Here is a 21,495-nt window from a genome sequence, read left to right as displayed (position 1 = left end):
AAGGTTGGGGAGGCATCTGCTACATCGCCTTTGTCCTTCCTCCGACATATGTGGCTCCAGCAAACCATCACCGACAGAAACGTGCCAAAGACATTGTGCAAGCCGACTCCACCGGAGCACAGTTCATGGACGCAGTAAAAGGTCTTGTTCCACTCTGGGGTCCAATGGCAAACAGCCGTGCCATCCGCCACTTAACCCAGGCAGTCGAAACGGCGATGAACATTACGGCTGGCATCCTCGCCAACAACACCGCCGAGCTTCAGGCCGTCCGCCTGGTGGCTCTTCAGAACCGCCTCGTTCTAGATGTGGTTCTGGCTGATCGTGGAGGAGCATGCCGCATCATTGGGTCCAGCTGTTGTACCTACGTACCGGATAACTCACCCTCAGTCTACAAAGCAATTGAACACCTCCACAGACTTTCCGCAGAGGTTCATCAGGAGCAAGAAGAATGGTCACTGGGAAGTTGGTTTTGGGACACTATTAGAAGTTGGGGATGGAGGCTGTTTTCAGTTATCCTAATACCAATTGTGATACTATGTGGATGTTGCTTGGGGATTCAGTGTCTGCCACCTCTATGTTCGCTTTTTATGAACTGCATCTGCCCTAAGACTTTGAACTTTGAAGCGGAGCGAATGAAAGCTTTGTATGAGGTGGAAGTTCGTAGTATTATGGGGATAGATCCGAACTAAACAAGCTGGCGAGATATGTTAAAAGGGAGGGCTGTGGAAATTTAGTTTGCGAAATGAACATTATCTGCGCCATCTTGTCTCTCCCCAGCGCGACACACAGGAAAGCGCACGGCAGCCATTTTAGGCACTTTGGTCTCTCCCTGCTCATTGCCGATCGCCAGCGCGTCCCCCTGGCGCTGCAAGTATCCCCCCCCGCACGCCGGCCACCCCCGCTCTCTCATACATGGGCCATAAACCCTCTCCTTCTGCGCGACCCTGCCATGGAACCACATCCCACGCCTGACCGACATCCCATACATGGTCATGCATCTCTTTGATAACCCCCTTCCTCTGCGCCCCATTGTCCGAACCGATCCCAGGCCATCACCTAGCCCTGCGGATGCAGTTTATTGCCCCTACTGTAAGGGAAACACCCCACATCAAAGGGATTACAGTAGATCAAGGCCCCCCACCCCCTGAGACCCGACCGGTCGCACACACCCCCGGGAATTGGCGGAATGTCCAGCTGTGTGATAGCCATCTCCTACTGTGGGTGGGGTGGGGACTTCCACTGTAGATATGTGTGGGAACGAGCTCGAAGTGGGGATTCCGAGGATGTTCTTTCATGTATCAAGACAATCTCAAGAATGTGCCATGTATGATAAACCTGCAATAAAGTCATAAACCTGTGTATAAGAGGCCAGGCCTCAGAGATGCAGTTAGAGCACCTCGTGACGATACTTCGCTGTCTGATCTGATGTGTTCCACTCCGACGGAATAAAACTTTGTTTCCTGCCTTCCAGTCTCCGGCGCCTGCCTCCTTATTGTTTTAGCATCGAATGGTATAAGAGGCGATTACCGCCGGGCAATACTTGAAAGGTTATCGACTACGACTGCCGCTACCATTTAACAGCTAGATGTAGAGAATATGCATTACAGAATCCAGTTGTACTCCATTTTGAGGATGAACGGCTGCTCACAGGCAAAATGAAACTCATTCATTAGCCCTGCTACCTACCAGAGACCCCTCTTGGCATCTTTGGAGACTGAAAATCCTGCAGTAGCTTAATTAAGAGCTGAAAAACTGGAAGCCTAATCAGTGTAAGGAGTTCCAGCTCACTTAGAACTCCCCTATGAGACAGATTCCCAATCTTGCGCATTCATAAAACATGCTGATTGCATTTGACATGTGGTGCAATCGTGCTATTCGACTAACTTGTTAAACGTGGATGCCCACCTATCCTAAAAGAGCATGTACTACAGACGAGTCCCCTTGGAAAACTCACTGTAATATGGTGTGCCGCAAAACAGTGAATTTGTAATGTTTACACCTACCATCCCCCTAATGTTCTTTTTGTTTTTTTGGTGCCTTGGGATCTAGTGATCACCAGAACGATTGGCTTGTCCGTTTACAAACATTGCTATTCAGAACATTGTTATTGATTCTATAGTGACTTGGACTCCCTAATCCATGATTACTCTGGTAGCAGAATCTTAAGGAGGGAGGCTTACTTTAGAGTCTTAAATTAACGTGCTGTAGTGACATGTGCCTGCTGTCATTTCAGACGGAGCACAGGTTTGAATATCTGTCCCGACACCTGTCTTCCCATAGTATGACAGGGTGGGTGCGGAGCCATAGGCAAGTGTTCATCACAACCTGACCTCGATGATAACAGATGGGACGAAAAGTTCATGCTGTTAATAAATGCTGGGTTCTCAGATTTGCGTATTTTACATTCCATTCGTGCCTCAATTCAGCTTGCTAATTGCTTTTATCAGGTTAGGATTGCAACTTTTCTCACCTTCTTTAGGTGACCTCATAAATGTGATGCGATAGATATAAAGAGTTTGGTTTGATTAATGTTCTATCTAACTTGCTGGTTTAACAGATGTCCACTAAGAGAGTTCCAGGTATTTATTTAATTCAGCATTTTATTTTTATTATTAAACTAAGATTTCTGTATAGGGTGTTGACTTTGTACCTTATTGTGAAATTGTGTGAGTGTGGGGAGTGTGTGTAGAAAGATGAGGGTGTTGTTTGTAAGGAAGAGATCCAGTGTTTGAGGGAGGGGGGGTGTTTGAGGGAGAGTGTAGTCACAAAATGTTCTTTTCAGACAGCAGGTTCTCTTTACTTATACCTTACTTCATTTTCCTTCACATAGACCCCATTTTTATTGGGATCATTCCTCTATCTCTCTTATATGCCATGTATTCTATTTCAACCCATCTCTTTAACCCAACCCACTCTTTATGCTATTTCGTCCTAGTCCTCCTAGCTCCACCATTGTCCTCTGCTACATTTCAGCCCACAACTGTGCTGTATTCTCTGTGTTCACTTCACGCTTGTATTGCTTATTCTGTCTTGTCCTCCTTACATCCCTCTCACTTACTTTCTGTTGTTTCCACTGCTTGCAAGGTCTTAGTTCATCTGTCGCCATTGGATGCCCTTATGAGTCCTTTCCAGGTAAATGGATTGATAAGGAATACTTCCCTCAGATATCCTTTTTTGGGTCCTATCAATTTCAAATTAATTATTTTTATGTTGGTTGCAGAGCTCCAGCATTTCTTCCCCTCTATCAACCTTTACTCCACACTTACCTTTGTGTATGGATCCATACCATGTTGGCGGTTAGTAAAGAAATTTCAGTTAGAAAAATAGGTTTACAGTAATCCCTAAAAAATAATTTGCTCCAGTGTCCTTTTGGACGTATCTTAGATATGTGCCTATTGATAATATGAAAGTAAAGATTCCAGTTACTGAAGTATATGTTGGGGAATTTGGACATGAAAAAACAAATTCCCTAGTACATGTTTTGCTTTCTGTGATCTTAGACACATCTGGTATCCCCATGCACCATTGGAAATGCTTATTAGCGGATTATTTTCAATAATTTATTTTAGGAATTGTTAAGGAATAATTTTATTTAATCAGCCTCGATTTCCTGGTCTTTCAGAGAGCAATGCACACGTATAATAGCTGAAAATCTGGAATACCTTGGCCGTCTCAGCACTTTAATACAGGAAGCCAGACAAGAACAGAGTAACAGCATGATGGTGAGTACTGAGGTGCCACAAAGTGGGCCATTTTCAAGTATGATAGCACTGCCTTTGGTCCTCTGGATCATGTCCAGTAATTTGTTTACTATATTTTCTCTTGGTCTGTTTGCAATGTACGTTTCTAGAATACACAAACATATTTGGATGGTTAAAATTAGTTTCTGAGGCTGATTTGAGGAGTTGAATTTGTCTAGAACGAAACCGCTTCTCTGATGTTGATGTGATTCCTACAAATTGTCCTTAATCACAGTAAAGATATTTCAAAATGTTGTGCATTTTCCGGAACCTGTTTTGGATGCATATGGATGGAATAGGAACGGAATAAAAGAACGTTGCATACCTTTGAATCACTGAGACTGGAGAAGAAATTTATTGAACGTTGGCGCTCAGGAGTTCTTGCATATGTTATAGGGGGCTTTGTCTCCCAAACAAAGGTTTTTATGGCTGCCTTCTCTCCTTGGAGCACCTGTGGGGAATTGTAATTTATAAGATATAATTCATGCACACAATTTAGCATAGACGTATAACCTTGCCACTTTGCTTGTTGTTGACAAAAATATTTTCTTTGTTGTGGAATTCTGTTAAAACCTTTTTGTATATCTCTGTCCATGTGTGGCATACTGCAACTGTTTAAATGAAGATGCATTTTACACTGAAGTCAGAACATGCCCGTAGAAGTGTCAGAATCTCATTGGCGACTTGTGATGTGGCAGTGCTATACTCCACACCAACCATCTGCACCTGAGCCACTTTGTGGCCTCTACACCATGCTTCACAACATTGCCACTTGTACAGGTCTTGGTGCATCTGATGTCACTGCACGCATTTGTCTGTGCTGGGCAAAGCATAGAATGCTGAGGTATGTCAAGCAGATGTACCTTTATTGTTTTTTTGATACAATATGTCAGACACTCCCAGGAATCAAGTGATGCGCATGGGAGCTTAATTTCTAGCACCATTTGTGGGTACTTCTTGAGAGAATGCTTATAAGATGTGGGCGGCCATCTTAGATGGCGACCTATTTAAACCACATCTCTTCATGAGGGAATTGCTCAGCATTAAAACATCAGCGTGGAATGAAGCTTGTCTCCTCTTGCTCAAAATTATTAGTGCCCATTCATGTGGGAGCTGCCCTGGCTGCAAGATAGTCAGAGCATGCTGTCATGGAGGCCTGATAATTATACCTCCTTTATGGTGGACCAGTGGTTCTACATTGGGGGCATAATTCTTGTTGATGGGTACACTGGTGTTCATTGGGACACTTCCTGTTGGTACGCCACTGTAACGATGTGTATTTGTTGGGAAGAATCCCTGTTTTCCTGTGGAGCAGTTACATTTCTGTGTGTGACTCCATAAACGTTAACGCTTGATCGAAACTTCTAGTTTGTACAGATTCATACAAACTTGGGTCAACTATATTTAGACCTGTGTCTTATTGATACAAATCCAGTTTTGTGCACATTCTGCAAGACATTTTTGCTGAACAATCTCGGTAATGCTTTCTTTCCTCTGGGGCAAGGTTAAGGCACAAATGCGGTACTGCTCCTTATATATATTTCTTTCAAACATTGTACATGTATTATTACACAATCGGACAGATAAAGAGAAGAACATTTAAAACTTTAGTAGTCATTGCGTATCACTTCATGTAGAAGTTGTGCTTTAGGTGAACTGGCAGACCAGGAGTGCATTTGCGCACATTAGTAGTTAAGTATCTGAAAGAAACACGTTAGTTAGATTCCTCACCTTAGAATATCCCCAGGCGTCAGGCTGGATCCGGAAAGATTTTTCGTCAGCAATACCCCTTGCACGTCGTTAGGCGTCGTCTGCGGCTCTGCGTCCGTCGTCGGCGTTGTGCGCCGGAATGACGTCGTCGGAGTACTTAGACGCAGCCCTTGCGCACTGACGTCAGTTCTTCTTTTTTCCGCGCCAGACAGCGCCGATCCGGGAAGAGCTTACCCCTTTTAGTCACTTTTTGACTAAAACTGTTTTGACTCTTTTGTATACTCGATTCGAACTGGTGCTGGTAGGATGCCCGGGTTTAAAGCCTGTGACTCCTGTCATCGACTAATGTCGGTGACGGACCACCACCGCAGGTGCCTTTACTGCCTGGGGACCGACCACGATGCGGAGTCGTGCATCGACTGCCAGGCCTTGACCTCGAAGGCTAGGCGGGAGCGGTCCCATAAGCTTCTCGAGCTCCGACACTCGGCTCCGCGCCGTTGACAGTCCCGGTCCAGGAGGAGGTCGAAGGACCGGTGGCGGAGCCGCAGCCACCACCACCACCACCGCTCGTCGGGGTCGAAGTCTTCGGGTAAGTCGAAGCATGCTAAGAAGTCCAAGAGGCGACATCGCTCTTCGGACTCCCCTCGCCGGTCACGCAACTTGGTCGAGGGTCCGGGTGGTACCACCCCCGCGGCTCCGTAGGAGCCCCGTCCGTCCCCATACCCACCGGTCCCTGGGAGTGACACAACTCCGGCGGAGATCAGTGCCTTGCTCTCGGCCATGAGGGGCCTGGCTCCGTCGTCGATGCCTGCCGGCACGCCTTCGGGCCCTACGGGCTCGACTGGGCGACCTAGCGAGCCGGCGTCTCCGGCGCCCCGTCGCCGACTTCGGTCTCAACGCCGCAGGTCCCCGTGGGATCCAGGCCTGGATCTCAGTCGTGCCGGTCGACCTCACGACGCCTCCTCCGCCAACGCCGACACCGGTTCCACCCCTGGCGCCGACACCGGTTCCACCCCCGGCGCCGTCTTCAGACGACGCCGTTCCCCGGTTCAGTCCGGTTCAGTGCCGGTGCGGCGCCATCCGGCACCGCAGCCGACGCCGATGGATGACAATTTCATCTACCGTCTGGCTTCGATTATTCCCCCTGTTTATCAGGAATCGGATGACGGGGGCGACTCGGAGGGGTCTGAGGACCCTCTGGCCATGCAGGCCAACTTATCTCAGGACTGGGCAGATGAGCTTGGGGATGCTAGTGGTCTGGACACCTCCCCGGACACTGGTTGCATCTCTCCTCCGACTGTGACTTCGGAGGAAGGTGCAGCATTTTCAGCGGTGCTGCACGAGGCGGACGAAGCCCTTGGGCTTGAGCTGCCTGCTGTGGCCGTGAGGACTAACCTCTTTCTTAGGGGATGTCCAGAGCACCCTCATGGATATGCCCTTTGATGGCACTCGCCTTTTTGGCGAGAAGGCGGATAGTGTGCTTCAAGGACTCCCGGGCTATGGCCAAGTACTTGGGCCTCTCGGGCCGCAACCGTAAACTTCCGCCTTTCGTCCCTTTCGTGGCCAAGTAAGGGGCACCCCCTCACGTCCGCCTAGCCACCGGCCGCAGATCCAACCTGCACGTGGTCGCGGACGTGGATTCCGCCGAGGCGGTACCGGGGGTCAACGTGCCGGTCAGTCCACATCCACCCCGGCAGCATCCGCCTCAAAGCCCTCCTAGTCCGTGCTTTCAGGCCCATTCGACGCCAGTGGGAGGCAGAGTTCACCATCACCTGCTCCACTGGCGTTCCATCACGTCGGACAGGTGGGTGCTGCAAATCGTCCAAAGGGGCTATTCCCTCCCCTTCGAGACGACCCCTCCAGCCATGCCACCACAGTGCCACCGCATGTCGGGGGATCAGTTGAATCTTCTACGGGAGGAAGTTGCAGCCCTCTTGGCCAAGGGGACCGTCGAGCGCGTTCCTGGTCCAGAAGTAGGTCGTGGTTGCTATTCCCACTACTTTCTGGTTCCCAAGAAGGGCAAAGGGGGCCTACGCCCTATCTTGGACCTCGGGAGCGTCAATGCCTTGCTCCGGAAGGAGAGGTTCAAGATGCTTACCCTAGCTCAGGTTCTGGCTGCCCTGGATCCAGGAGACTGGATGGTAGCGTTGGACTTGCAGGACGCTTATTTTCACATTTCCGTCCTGCCGGCCCACCGGCATTACCTGCGGTTCACGGTGGGTCAGGAGCATTTCCAGTTCACGGTGCTCCCCTTCGGCCTCACCAGTGCCCCTCGGGTGTTCACGAAAGTGATGGCGGTGATCGCAGCTCATCTGCGCAGATCAGGGGTGCCAGTCTTCCGCTATCTCGATGACTGGCTGTTAAAGGCGGGCTCGCCCCAGCAGGTTGTCTCCCACCTCCAGACTACGGCCGACCTCCTGCATTTGCTGGGGTTCTCCATCAACGTGCCGAAGTCGCATCTGAGTCCCTCCAAGAAGCTCCTTTTCATTGGGGCGGTTCTGGACTCTGCGCAGTTCCGGGCTTATCCTCCGGAGCAGCGGGTACGGGATATTCAGGCTCTGATTCCCATCTTTCAGCCTCTATCCCGGGTTTCGGTCAGGTTGGTGCTGCGGCTTCTGGGTCTGATGGCCTCCTGCATCCTGTTAGTGCATCACGCCAGGTGGCGAATGCGGGCTCTGCAGTGGGACCTGAAGTTTCAGTGGGCCCAGCATCGGGGCAACCTGTCCGACCATGTCTTGATCGCAGAGGGCACTGCAAAACAGTTGCAGTGGTGGCTCACGAACCGCGATTGGGTCAGCGGCAGATCCCTCTCCCTACCCCACCCGGAGCACGTAGTGGTGACGGATGCGTCCCTCCTGGGATGGGGGGACCACATGGGGGAGGCGGAGATCAGAGGACTCTGGTCTCCGGCGGAGTCTCGGCTCCATATCAACCTTTTGGAGCTGAGAGCGATCCGACTTACACTAAAGGCATTCCTTCCCGTCCGGGGAAGTGTGGTGCAGGTGTTCACGGACAACACCACCACCATGTGGTATTGCAACAAACAGGGCGGGGTGGGGTCCTGGACCCTTTGTCAGGAGGCTCTGCGCCTCTGGACATGGCTGGAACATCAGGGCATCACCCTGGTGGTTCAACATCTGGCGGGCTCTCTGAACGCCAGAGCAGACGAACTCAGCTGCCGGTGCATGATGGATCACGAATGGCGTCTCAACTCGGACGTGGCGCAAAGCCTCTTTCGGCAGTGGGGAGAGCCTTGGTTAAATCTATTCGCCACCGAAGAGAACGCGCAATGTCAGCAGTTCTGCGCGTTGGAGTTTCCAAGGCGGCACTCGCTCGGGGACGCTTTTCGCCGCGAGTTGAGTTGTGGTCTGTTGCACGCCTTTCCGCCTATACCACTTCTGCCCAGAGTGCTGAAGAAAATCAGGCGCGACAGGGCCCAAGTCATCTTGGTGGCTCCGGATTGGGCACAAAGGTACTGGTATACCGAGCTACTCAGTCTGTCAATCGATCCCCCGATACCACTGCCTCTTCAGGAGGACCTTCTGTCGCAGCAGCAGGGGACGGTCCTCCACCCAAACCTGTCCAGTCTCCACCTTCATGCGTGGAGATTGAGCGGCGACAGTTGATGCCATTTGACTTGCCTCCTGAAGTCTGCGATGTGATTCTGGCAGCCAAGCGTCCCTCCACTAAAACGGTATACGCCTGTAGGTGGAACAAATTTGTGGCATGGTGCACAGCAAAGGCTGTGGATTCCCTTTTCGCCCCTCTTTCTGAGGTTCTCCTCTTCCTTCTTTCTTTGGCCCAGCAGGGCTCTGTTCTGGGCACTCTTAAAGTCTATCTTTCTGCTATCTCTGCCTTCCTTCGCCTTCCTGATCAGCCTTCTCTTTTCAAATCCCCTGTTGTTTCTCGGTTCCTTAAGGGCATTACTCACATGTTTCCTCCTGTCCCTTTAGTTATGCCTCAGTGGGATTTGAATCTTGTTTTGACATATCTGATGTGCGCTCCCTTTGAGCCACTTCATAATTGTCCTCTTCGTCTCTTGGCGCTTAAGACTGCTTTCCTGGTAGCCATCACCTCTGCTAGAAGGGTGAGTGAGCTTCAGGCTCTCTCTTCTAAGCCTCCTTTCCTTTCTATTCATCCGGACAAGGTTGTGCTCCGCACTCGCCCTTCCTTCCTTCCTAAGGTTGTGACTGCCTTTCACATCGGGCAGTCTGTTACGCTGCCCACCTTCTTTCCGCATCCCTCAAAAGAGGAAGAGCGGCTCCACCGTCTGGACCCAAAACGTGCGCTCTCCTTCTATCTGGACCGCACAAAACAGTTCCGGGTGGACGACCAACTCTTCGTTGGCTACGTGGGCGCTTAGAAGGGGCGGGCGGTGCACAAGCGAACCATCTCTCGGTGGGTCGTTTTGTGCATCAAAGCTTGTTACTCCTTAGCTAAAAAGGAACCTCCTGTTGGTTTGAGGGCCCATTCCACTCTGGCCACGGCGGCGACGACTGCCTTGGGTCGGGGAATCCCCTTCCAGGACATCTGTCAGGCAGCAATGTGGGCCTCGCTGCACACGTTTGCCAAGCATTATTGCCTGGACAGCCAAGTCCGGAGAGACTGCTTCTTTGGCCGTTCTGTTCTCCAGGACTTTCTGGTGTGATCTTGGTTCGCAGACCCACCACCGGGAACATTTTCTGACAGAGAACAGAGGATTTCCAGGAAATTGGAAAGGAAGGCGTGCTCACCTTTGACAATGTGAGAAGTTAGATGGAGGATCTTCTGACCTAGCTGCCTTAGATATATCATCTTCGCAACATGCTTCACTTCTATTACCCATCAAACAACGTTTCTGGATTTCACATTTGCAGGCATATCTTTCTTTGGATCCTTCATGGCTGATGAAATACAGAAGATGAAGATGTAAGCTGACTGTTCCAGTTAAAATGATATGGCAGAGCACAACAAAAGCAATAGTATAGTGAGTCTTCTCAGCCAAAGCTGTTCTATCAGTGGGAAACTCCCATCAGAAGGCATAGTAAACCAGCAGCTTTTAGCAACAGTAGGAAAGGCTTCAAATAGTTAACAGTCATCCCTTCATCCTACAACCTTTGCTCAGAGCCCCTGTGGGAGGGAACGTTTCCAGCTATCTCCCTTCTTGGCAGATGATGACAAAAGTTATGTGGGTGAAAGATATTCAGCAGAATCTACAGATTAGGTTTTTTTTCACGTTCTCCATTCCACCTTATGTTCTAAAGTGGATCTTTCAGGAAATGAAAATCCAGCTAAACTAAATAAGGCTGATCAGAATCTCAAAAGAATTAAGACATCTACTGGTTCTCTTAACTCATGAAGAAGAACGTCCCAAAACAGGAGTTCTGCTGCGTGAATCTTTTCTGGATTCACATGCTGAGCATTTTTACGCCATCTAGTGGTTGGGTCCAGAATTGTGGTATTTGTCCTTTTTTTTTTTTTATGAGCGTCGACATGGTGTCCTCACACCTTTGGTCGCCATCTTCAGTTTCTTTTTTTCCGCCTTGGGTCTGGATCGTTAAGGAAGGAGCTCCAGGAAGTTTGAGTGAAGAATCAACAAAAATAACAGGAAAAGAGAGGAAAACTTGAAAAGATGACGAATCAGGGTACCGCAAGTCGAATCGAAGTACCAGAAGGTGCCGAGAAGAGAAAAGAAAGCTTTCTCGACGCCTTACAGGAGAGCGTGTACAGGGGGCTCCCTGTACGTGGTAATGGACATGACACCGTTCACGTTTTGCCTTAATTGCCACCATAAGTACGCTAATAAGGACCAGCATCCGGTCTGCAATCTCTGCTTACCAGTCGATCATCAAAGTAAAGACAGCAATGCGTGTTCGGCGTTTGCCCCAAAGACCCTGAGAGTAACCCTGAGAGTAAGAGGGCGACAGAGAAGGGCCAGCTACAAGATGCAAGGCCAAAGTGCGGCACCATCACTGAGAGACCTGGGCCTCTCCAGCGACGACTAGGACAGTGTCGTTGAAGGGCCAGAGGGCGACGCAGACATTGACATCCAAGTCGTCGAGGTCGAAAAGAAGACTTCGCGAGAGGTAAGAGAAGTGTCTATCTCGAAAACAGCACACGAATCGCAAAAGACAGACTCAAGGGCCCCGAAGGGAACATTGGTGTTGAAGTTCTCGACGACCGCAGTGGGGTCCCAGAAAAAACAATCTGTAGAATACTTAGACAAGGACTCCGTAATGGCAAAGACCCTCTCAAACTCCAAGGTGTCGAAAGACGATCATGAAAGAGATGCATCAACGTAGAGACAAGAGCGGTCAAAAAGCGAAAATCAAGGCACGACGCCTGCGTCAACGGACAGGGCGTCGTCCGCCACGAAAAAGAGGCCTGAGGGTTTTGATGCCGAAACGCAAGCTGCGGAAAAGGCTCTGTCGAGCACTAAGAGAAAATCAGAGTCTCTATGCCGAAACGTACGCTTCGGAGATCGAGAAGAAAAAGAACCAACTTGAAGCCGAAAAGACAAATATCTGACAACGTAAGAAGGAATTCGACAAAAGCTTGAGCAATTCAAGATGTCGTCGAAGATCTCGACAGAAAAAAAGACAGGCGTTGAGGAACTAGAGCCCCCGATAACCCCCAAACCGTTGAGGACCAAGAAGAAAAGTTATGTTTTTAAGGAAGAGGAACAACAAACCAATCTGGAGTCCAAAACCTCAGAGGTTCAAGACCTTCAGTGCCCAGACCTCAATACAGACTCTTGTGCGGAAGCTGTCAACACCTATCCTTCAAGGCCTTCCCCTCCTTTTGACATTGGGATGTACAATCAAGTCATCAAGAAGGCAACATAGACCTATGGGGTGCAATTCGAAGAAGAAAAGCCTCAATCGTGTTTCTTACTCGAAACATTAATGCTTACGCAGTCAAGAAGCCAATTCCTTCCCACGCTACCAAGTGTGAAAGACCAGGGAACAGAGGCATTTAAAGAGTCTGCCACATGTAAAGCAGTCTCACCTAGAGGAGAGAAAGTATAGTCACTCTTCCAGGGACCCAATTTACATCAAAGGATCAATTACAGCGGACTCCATAACAGCTATGACGAGAAATAGGGCTAATGTACCGACCACGACGGGTCCACCACCAGATAAAGAAAGCAAAAGAATGGACCTTATGGGGAGAAAGGTTGAAAGAAGAGCCGCAAACCAATGGCGCATCGCCAGTTCCAATGCCTTACTAAACAGACATGCATACCAGCACTGGTAGAAGGTAGAAGATCTTTTGAAACACCTACCTGAGCAATATCCGAGATGGGTAAGCCACCTGGTAGAAGAGGGAGAAAAGTATTGAAAATACATGATTAAAATCAGACTAGATGCTGCAGAGACATCAAGCAGACAGATGATGATGATGGGCATCACAGAAAGGAGACAAGCGGATCTCAGGATTCAAACCTGATGTGCAAAACAATATATTGAACGCACTTTTCAATGGGGAGCAGCTTTTTGGAAGCACGGTGAATTACGCTCTTAACCCACGGAAATAGGACAATGAAACAGCCAGATCAATGGGGTGCACAATTCAGAGGTGGAATATGTAGAGGCACCCGGCTCCGCAAGAAGACCAGCGGGTAGAGGTAACCATCACTCTACCACCTCGCATCAGACATACCAACAAGGTTTCCAAGGAGGAAACAACAGCCATCAACCGGGACAGCAACAAAGTTGGCAATATCCACAAGGAAAACAATCCTTGTAGGACGCCCCCGGGAAAGAGGCCTTCCACATAGGGGAGTAGCACCCGCAACTTCAAAGTGACTGCATTCAGGCAGTAAAGCACCCTCTAAGAACTACACACAGAGTGCACACAAAGACAAAAATACAAAAAAGAAGCAAACATTTCACACAACATTCTGCACCAGTAGGGGGCAGACTGAAGGACTTCGCAGAATGGAAAAAGATTCCTTCAGACAAATGGATCTTAAACATAATCCAACACTGGTACTGCATAGAACTAGTCAAACCACCTCCAGAAAAAAAAACAAGAAGGAAGGTGCACTCCAAAGGAAAAACGGATCTGTTACTCCAAGAGATAAAGAGCTACAAGCGAAAGAAGCAATAGAGCACGTACCATACAAGGAGATAAACAAGGGAATATACTCTACGTACTTCCTAATTCCAAAAATAGACTGGACGATGAATCCTATATTAGACCTCCGATTCCTCAACAAATTTGTAAAAACGCAAAAGTTCAAAATGACCACCCTGCATGAGATAATACCTCAATTGCCAGAAGGAGACTACATGGCGATGTTTGACTTGAAGGATTTATATTTGCACATCCCCATGAACAGCAAACACAAAAGACTATTAAGATTTGCGGTCAACAACAAGCATTACCAATTCAAAGTGCTGGCATTCAGCCTAAAATCGGTGCCAAGGGTGTTCACAAAGTGCCTAGCAGCAGTGGCCGCACACTTAAGAAGACAGGGGATCCATGTATACCTTTACTTAGACGACTGGCTAATAAGGGCAAACTCATACAGTCTTTGCGAAACGCACGTACACCAAGTAATGAATACATGGCCAAGCTCGTTTTTTCCATACATTGGGAAAAATCTTCCACAGAGCCACAACTAGAAAAAAAGGTTCTTAGGAGCAAGGATAAATACAGTGCTGGGGAAGGTGTTCCCAAACGAGAAATGTGCAATAGCCATACTGAAGGAGAGACAGCTTTGCCTGAAGAGGCATGCTCTGACAGTGAGGACAGTAAGGAAACTACTGGGAATGATTGCATCATGCATTAACTTAGCCCCATATATTCTGCCACACATGAGACCATTCCAAGAATGGCTGCAAACACAATGGTCACAAGCAACAGGAAGTTGGAACGATCTAGTGGTTGTTACACAGAAAATACAGCAAGAAATAGCATAGTGGAACAAAGAGAACATAACACAAGAGAGGACTCGCACCCAACTACCTCCAACAGTGCCCACAACGACAGATGCCTCACAGATGGGATGGGGTGCTCATATGAACAGTCTCAAAGTGAGAGGACACAGCAAGAAGCTCTACAGCACATATACCTTCTGGAACTGAAAACTGTGTTCCTAGCCTTAAAAGGCTTTCAAAAGCAGGTACACAGAAAAACAATTCTGATACAAGCAGACAACACGACCACCATGTTATACATCAACAAACAGGATGGGACACATTCTCTGGCACTGTCCACTCTAGCTCAGCTAATCTGGAGGTGGGCGATCCCACAGAACATAAACTTAATTGCAGTCCACCTATCAGGGAAGGATAATGTTGAAGCAGACAGGCTGAATAGACAAGCCTCATCATCCCACAAGTGGGAGATAAATCAGTACGAACTCAACAAAATATTCAGAAAATGGGGAACACAAGATGTGGACCTCTTTGCAACACCCCACAATGCAAAATGCCAACGCTTTGCATACAGACAACCGTGCAAATGCGCTATGGATAAGCTGGATAGGGAATGCGCTATGGATAAGCTGGTCTGGGATATTTGCTTACGCTTTTCCCCCAATACCACTACTGCACAAAGTAATCAACAAATGCAAAATCAGCCACATGACCAGGATTGATTCTCATTGCCCCACAATGGGCGAGACAGACCTGGTCAAGGGTCAATTCACAAATTGCCAAACAGACCAGACTTGCTAACCATGCAAGAGGGAAGAGTGCTCCACCCAGAAACGGAAACCCTGAGTCTTGCAGCATTGCTCCTGAGGACATAGAATTTGTGCACCTAAAACTGACAGAAAGCACAATGCCAGTCCTAGGAGAAGCAAGAAAGCCGACCACGAGGAAATGTTACATGGCAAAATGGAAAAGATACTCTCTATGGTGCCTCAAAGAAGGTCTTTACCAAAAGATAACAAAAGAAAAGACAGTTATGAAGTACTAAACACATCTAATACATACTGAACTAACCTATACTTCACTAAAAGTTCACTTAGCAACAATTGTAGCATTTACAAGAGGACACAGGGAAGAGCTTCTTCACTTCTCACGTGGTCAAAAGGTTCCTAGAAGGGGCAAAAAGAAACTCCCCACCAAAAACAGTGCCAGCACCCACATGGAACCTAAATATAGTACTCGCTCAGCTCATGAAAGCACCATTTAAGCCACTACACAAGGCGATGCCACAGTTGCTCACACTGAAGACGGCCTTTTTAGTAGCAATAACATCACTACGTAGAGTTAGTGAGTTGCAGGCACTAACATTACAGGAACCCTACTTCCAAATACATAATGACAGAATCATCATGAGAACAGATCTACACTTCATGCCAAAGGTGGTATCACGATTCCACATAAACCAATCCATACAAATACCAAGTTTCTTCCAGAATCCGAAGAGACACTCGACGCTAGAAGAGCAGTCATGTATTACTTTGAAAAGACAAAAGATTACAGGAAGACATAGCAACTCTTTGTATCTTTTGCGAACTGTTTTCTGGGAAGGCCAGTAACCAAGAACACAATTGCAAGATGGATTGCACAAGCCATACAGTTGTGCCACAAACAAGCAGGACAAACATTACAAAGAGCTCAATGGCTCACTCAACTGGAAAGAAAGGAGCAACAATCGCCTTTCTAGCCAATGCTCCAATTCAAGACATTTGCATGGCAGAAACATGGTCTTAGGTGCACATGTTCGCAAAACACTACTGTGTGGACATTCAAATGAATAAAGAAGCACAAGTAGGACAAAAAGTCTTGTAACATCTATTCACAAACCAACGCTCATTTTCCAACCAGCCACCAAAGAACTAACAAACCGCTACAAAATCTAGGCACAGCATGTGAATCCTGAAAAGATTCACGCTGCAAAACATATAGTTTCTTACTTGTTGGTGTAGTTTTGCATTTTGAAGTATTTTCTGGATTTACTAGCGAACCCACCCTACTTCACCAAGAAAGATGAGACAAAGGGGAAGGAGGAAAATGAAAAAAAAAAAAAAGAATCCGAAGATGGCGACCAAAGGTGGGAGCTTCCGGAGGAAGCAAGTCGACGTCACAGGACACCAAATGGTGGTATGTGGACGCACACTAAGAAAAGAAGAAAAAAAAAAGGACAAATACAACAATTCCGGGCCGAACCACTAGATGGCGGAATAATGCACAGCATGTGAATCCAGAAAATTCTTCAAGCTGCAAAACAACACCAACCGGTAAGAAACTATACCATTTGTCCTATCTTGGATATAAAAGTGGCAAAGTAACTGGTCGAGGAAGGCCAATACAGGATGGTTGCGCTGTTTGATTTATTTTCTTTTTTTTTTTTTTTTTTTTTTTTTGAAATAGTTTTTATTGAGCAACAATTCGGTCACAAGTATGGGCCTACAACCACCCGGGCCGGCCGCTAGGTACATAAGGAAATATACACACATCAAAGTTGCAATCCGTCCCCAGGGCACTGCCCCGCAGTGGCTCAAGATAGGTCTCGAAGAACAGCAAGCGTCAGTCCAACAGTAACAGAAACAAAAGAAAAACAATAAAAACAAAAGGCGAGTTACGAGGGATACCAGTGCGGTTCAGGCTCCCCCCGGGAAACTCCAGTCAGAACATTTGAGCAATCCGCTAAAGAGAGGAGTACCGGGAGGCCGGGGACGGAGGGGGGGGGGGAAAGGGGGGTCAAGGAAGATGAACGTCCCTATGTAGTTGTTACAAAAAGCGCCAGGAACCGTCGAGGGTCAGGGGGACATGGCGATATCAGTGTCTACCAGGGGGGGCGCACAGATGCCTCCGCGATACGCATTCCATTGGCCCCAAATTCTACCCCATGCCCCCGGCTTGCCACGGGCCACATACACTGTCTTCTCCCGAAACATACACCAGTCCATATTCTCCTTCCATACTGACACGGTGGGCGGCCGTTGAGCGCCCCAAAGTTGCGCTATATCCCTCTTGGCAATCATGTTCCCTAGGGCCGCCCACCGAGTCTGAGCCGCGTTGTAATCATTGGGCTCCCACACATTCAGGACACAGCGACGCACCTCCGGCAGCAGTACAACCCCGGTGACCTGTCCCATAACCGTGTGGACCCGGCGCCAATAGTCCGCCACCTCGCGACACTCCCAAAGGATATGAAGAAAGGTGGCGCTGAGCCCGCAGCCTCGTTTACAGAGCCCGTCGTCGGAAAATCCCATCGCGACCAAGCGCGGACCCGTAACATACACCCGATGGAGAATCTTGAGCTGTACCAACCGGAGACGAGCCGGAATGGCAACCTCCTTGGGGGACGACAGTGCAGACTGCCAGTCTTCGTCATCCAATTCGACCCCATCCCCAGTCCAAGCCTCCCGAAGGCGCACCAGGAGATCCGCCCGGTGATTAATCAATTTTTTATAAATTAAAGAAATAGTACTATCAGGGACATGTCCGTCAAGTACGCGGTCCTCGAGGGGCGAAGAAACAGGGACCGTGGTCCCCTCCCCGAAGACCGAGAGCAGGGCGTGTCGAACCTGGGCGTAGCGGAAGAACTCCCTGTCGGTCAGCTCGTATTCGGCCTGGAGCACCGCGAAAGTCTTGACCGCGCCCTTGTGCCACAGGTCTCCCACTGTGCTGATACCAATCGTGTCCCACTGGTCAAACCCCTTGGTGGTCCACAAGCTGCCCAGGCGGTCGGAGGCAAACAAGGGAGTAGCACATGTCATTCGCTCACTCCAGCCCGTGGCCGCAGTGGCAGCCCTCCAGGTCCGCACAGCAATCTTAGTAGGACCCGTAAGGGTCCGGTCAGCCAGGCGGGAATAAAGTGCCCTGTTGTAGTTCCCGCCGGGAAGCAGGAACTTGTCCATCTCATACGCCGGATTCAAGCCGGGCGCATACGTGGCGTGGTTAATGGCAGATAGCTGCGAGGCCCAATAGTACCTGCGAATGTCAGGAAGCGCGATGCCCCCGTCATACCAGGGGAGAGTGAGCTTGGCAAGAGCAATACGCGCCCGGCCGTTCCACACCAGTCTCCTCTGCAGGCTCTCCACCTCCCGAAAGTAGGCCACTGGGATAGCGTCAAAGGAGTTCTGGAGTGCATAGAGGAACCTGGGAAGGGACATCATTTTAAACAGCGCGGCCCGACCCAGCGGGGACAGGGGCAGCCTGCACCACCGGGCCGTGTCCTCCCGCAGCCGCCGAAGTGGACGCAGAAGATTCTGCTCGTAGCGAGCCACCGGGTCCAGCGAAACGTATATCCCCAGGTACTTAAAGCCGCTCAGAGATATTTGAATAGGGAGCCGAGGCGGCAGGAGAGGAGGACCACCAGCGATGGGATAAACGCAGGATTTAGACCAATTGATCGTGAGACCCGAATTGTTCCCAAAGGAGGTCAGAACGTCAAAGAGGACGTTGAGTGACTGCCGCGGTGAGGTGAGGTACAGGAGAATGTCGTCCGCATACAGCGAGACCCGATCTTCAAAGCCCGGGCCCCACCGGATCCCTCTAAGCGAGGGGTCCCAACGGAGCCAGGCAGCGAGTGGCTCCAGGGCGAGAGCAAAAAGCAACGGGGACAACGGGCACCCCTGCCTCGTGCCCCTGCCGAGGGCAAAGGGCCGAGAGACCCGCCCATTCACCACCACTTGAGCCATGGGTCCCGTGTAAAGGAGCCTCACCCAGCCAATAAATCCCTCCCCAAAGCCGAATTTATCCAAGACGGCCCAGAGGAATGGCCACTCAATAGTGTCAAATGCCATCGTGGCATCCAAAGAGACCAGCACGGCCGGCTCGGTGAGGAGCTCCGCCCTGGCGAGGACCCCGTGCAGACGCCGCAAGTTAAGAGCGGTGTTGCGGTGCGGGATGAAGCCGCATTGGTCCGGATGAATAAGGTCGCACACGACACTCAACAATCGATTGGCCAGGACTTTCGCCAGGATTTTAGGCTCTGCATTGAGCAGTGAAATAGGCCGGTAAGAGGTACAGCGGTCACGCGGCTTGCCCTCCTTGGGGAGAACGACTATAGTGGCCAGGCGCTGGTCGGCCGGAAGGGAACCCGCCGCAAGAGAGTCGCGGAACATGCGGCCGAGGAAGGGCGCAAGCTTATCAGGACGCAATTTGTATAGTTCAATGGGCAGACCGTTAGGACCCATAGCCTTGCCCGAGCGAAGGGAACGAATCGCGGTCGCTATTTCATCCGACGATAATTTATTTTCATATCTTCATAAAATGTATTGGTTCTGTGTCATATGCGTACCTTATGCATACTATGACATTTCAATCACGGAAACACAATCTCTACTTGAGAGTATGAAATGGCAGCAAAGTGTACCAAACCAAAGTGCTTCCTTAAAGCCCAAAGTGAGCTTTTTCAAAGCATGCAACTTTGATTGTGGCTTCCCTTCATCAAAAGGGAAGGGTGATTCTCTCCCATCTTTCCCTGAGGTTGACTCCTCCAGATATTCTACTGCTGATTCAAAATTTATGAGCAACATTTCACCTTGTGTATGCCCTTGATCTTCATATCAGCACAGACCAAGCATCTCATGTTCCATAACATTTCATTACTTGTAATTGATGCTACACCCTCAGTGCGCACGTTTCCTTCAAGCCGTGGACTGCTGTGATTCCTGAAGAAGTTTTCAGTTCAGATAATATGCTGTCACAAAAGTTGGCAGAATGGCTTGTGCATCTTTTCAATACTTGACACCATTTTCATAGGGGATCTTCAAATGAATGTGTAAAAGTTCAATAATGTAGAAAGACCAGCGATTTGGACAACATCTAATGAACATGATAACAGTACTTTCTCTTTGGTAGTGATGTTGCAAAAGCCACACATTACGAAGGGTCCTATTCCAGACCCCTCCCGTGGAGCCCAGGAGAGGCTGGTTATTTTTAGAGGTTTGGGGCTCCACCCAACTAATTCTCTGCAACATAAACATACTAACTTTCTAATAACTATTATAATCTTATAGCAATTAGAAAATTAGTAAAGCCTAGCTACCTGTCACTTTCACACCCTCGCTTAAACAAGGGTCAGGTAGCCATGCACTTTTTCACTGGCATAAGCGAAAGTGCACCTGTACCATCCAACCTAACTTTGTTGGCTAAACCAGGTTGTCCCTTGATTGAATCCTGGCCTGCCATTCTCCAGATGCCTTTTTGCATCACCCCTGAATGATGCACAGCAAGTGCACCAGCTTTTAGCCGTATACTGCCCGAGGCTACCTATCAATCAGAGTGCTCCTGGAGGCTGCCAATGTAGGGAGAGGGTTAGTCTGTGATAATGTGACTTTGCATTGTCAGAATCATGAGTTCTGTGACGCCGGGTCACAGTAAACAGATACACTGGGGTATTTCTTTCATTTTGTGTAACCTTTTTGTTTCTATACAGAGGCACCCTATAATCCATTTGCTTCTGCATTACTTTCAACATGCCCTCCTCTCTGGCCTCTCTGCACAGAGTGATAGTCTCATGAGTGAGAATGAAAGAGTGTGAGTGACTGAAAATACGTGTAAGGCAGTGTTAAAAGTCAGAGTAAGGGAGTGTGAGTGAGATTAAGAATGAGTCAGTGAATGCAGGTGAGCATCAGTAAATGAGTGTGGATGTGAGGGTGTTATGCTTGTAAGTTTGCCAAAACAGAAACCCCTCTAACTCCCCCTGAACCTTTCTGGAAGGAAGTATGCCCGTTTGCTGTACTCTGGGCTAGTGAAGAATTACATCCCGCTTGTGTCAAAGATCATCAGACGCCACTGATATAACCAAAGATTGTGACAATTTTTCTTTGGAGCGTTGAAGTGATCATTTCATTTAAATATGATAGCTCAAGAAAAAATAGCCTCTCAAGTAACAACAATATCATATCAACATTTCGAAGTTAAAGTTAGTCTAGATCTAATATCCTTCCTACCAATGATCAAATCCAGCTTTGCGATTCTGCAGACAGCATAATAGTATTATGAGATCAAGCAAAGAGGAATAATATGTAGCATGATTTTTAAGAAATCCTGGGCAATCAAGCTGTTGTTCAGATATAAATTTACCTTAGAGGAATGAAAAGACCAGAGGCGTTTGGCAAAACAGGAACAAGTTGGTTGAATTAAATGCA

The 21,495-nt window shown here is 48.7% G+C and overlaps 1 protein-coding gene across 1 annotated transcript in view; it reads left to right on the top strand.

Annotated features, from left to right (window-relative positions):
- Positions 1-21,495, top strand: part of LOC146867969 (uncharacterized) — a 503,249-nt gene that overhangs the window by 467,853 nt on the left and 13,901 nt on the right. The window contains exon 21 of the mRNA XM_085623836.1: positions 3,623-3,722. Coding sequence (XP_085479962.1) covers positions 3,623-3,722 — 100 coding nt within the window. The remainder of the gene's footprint in view (positions 1-3,622; positions 3,723-21,495) is intronic.

This window comes from Triturus cristatus, chromosome 1_2, assembly GCF_964204655.1.
Source record: "Triturus cristatus chromosome 1_2, aTriCri1.1, whole genome shotgun sequence".
Classification (NCBI taxonomy): domain Eukaryota; kingdom Metazoa; phylum Chordata; class Amphibia; order Caudata; family Salamandridae; genus Triturus; species Triturus cristatus.
Note: the sequence above shows the minus strand (reverse complement) of the source record. Positions and strands in the feature narration are given on the sequence as shown.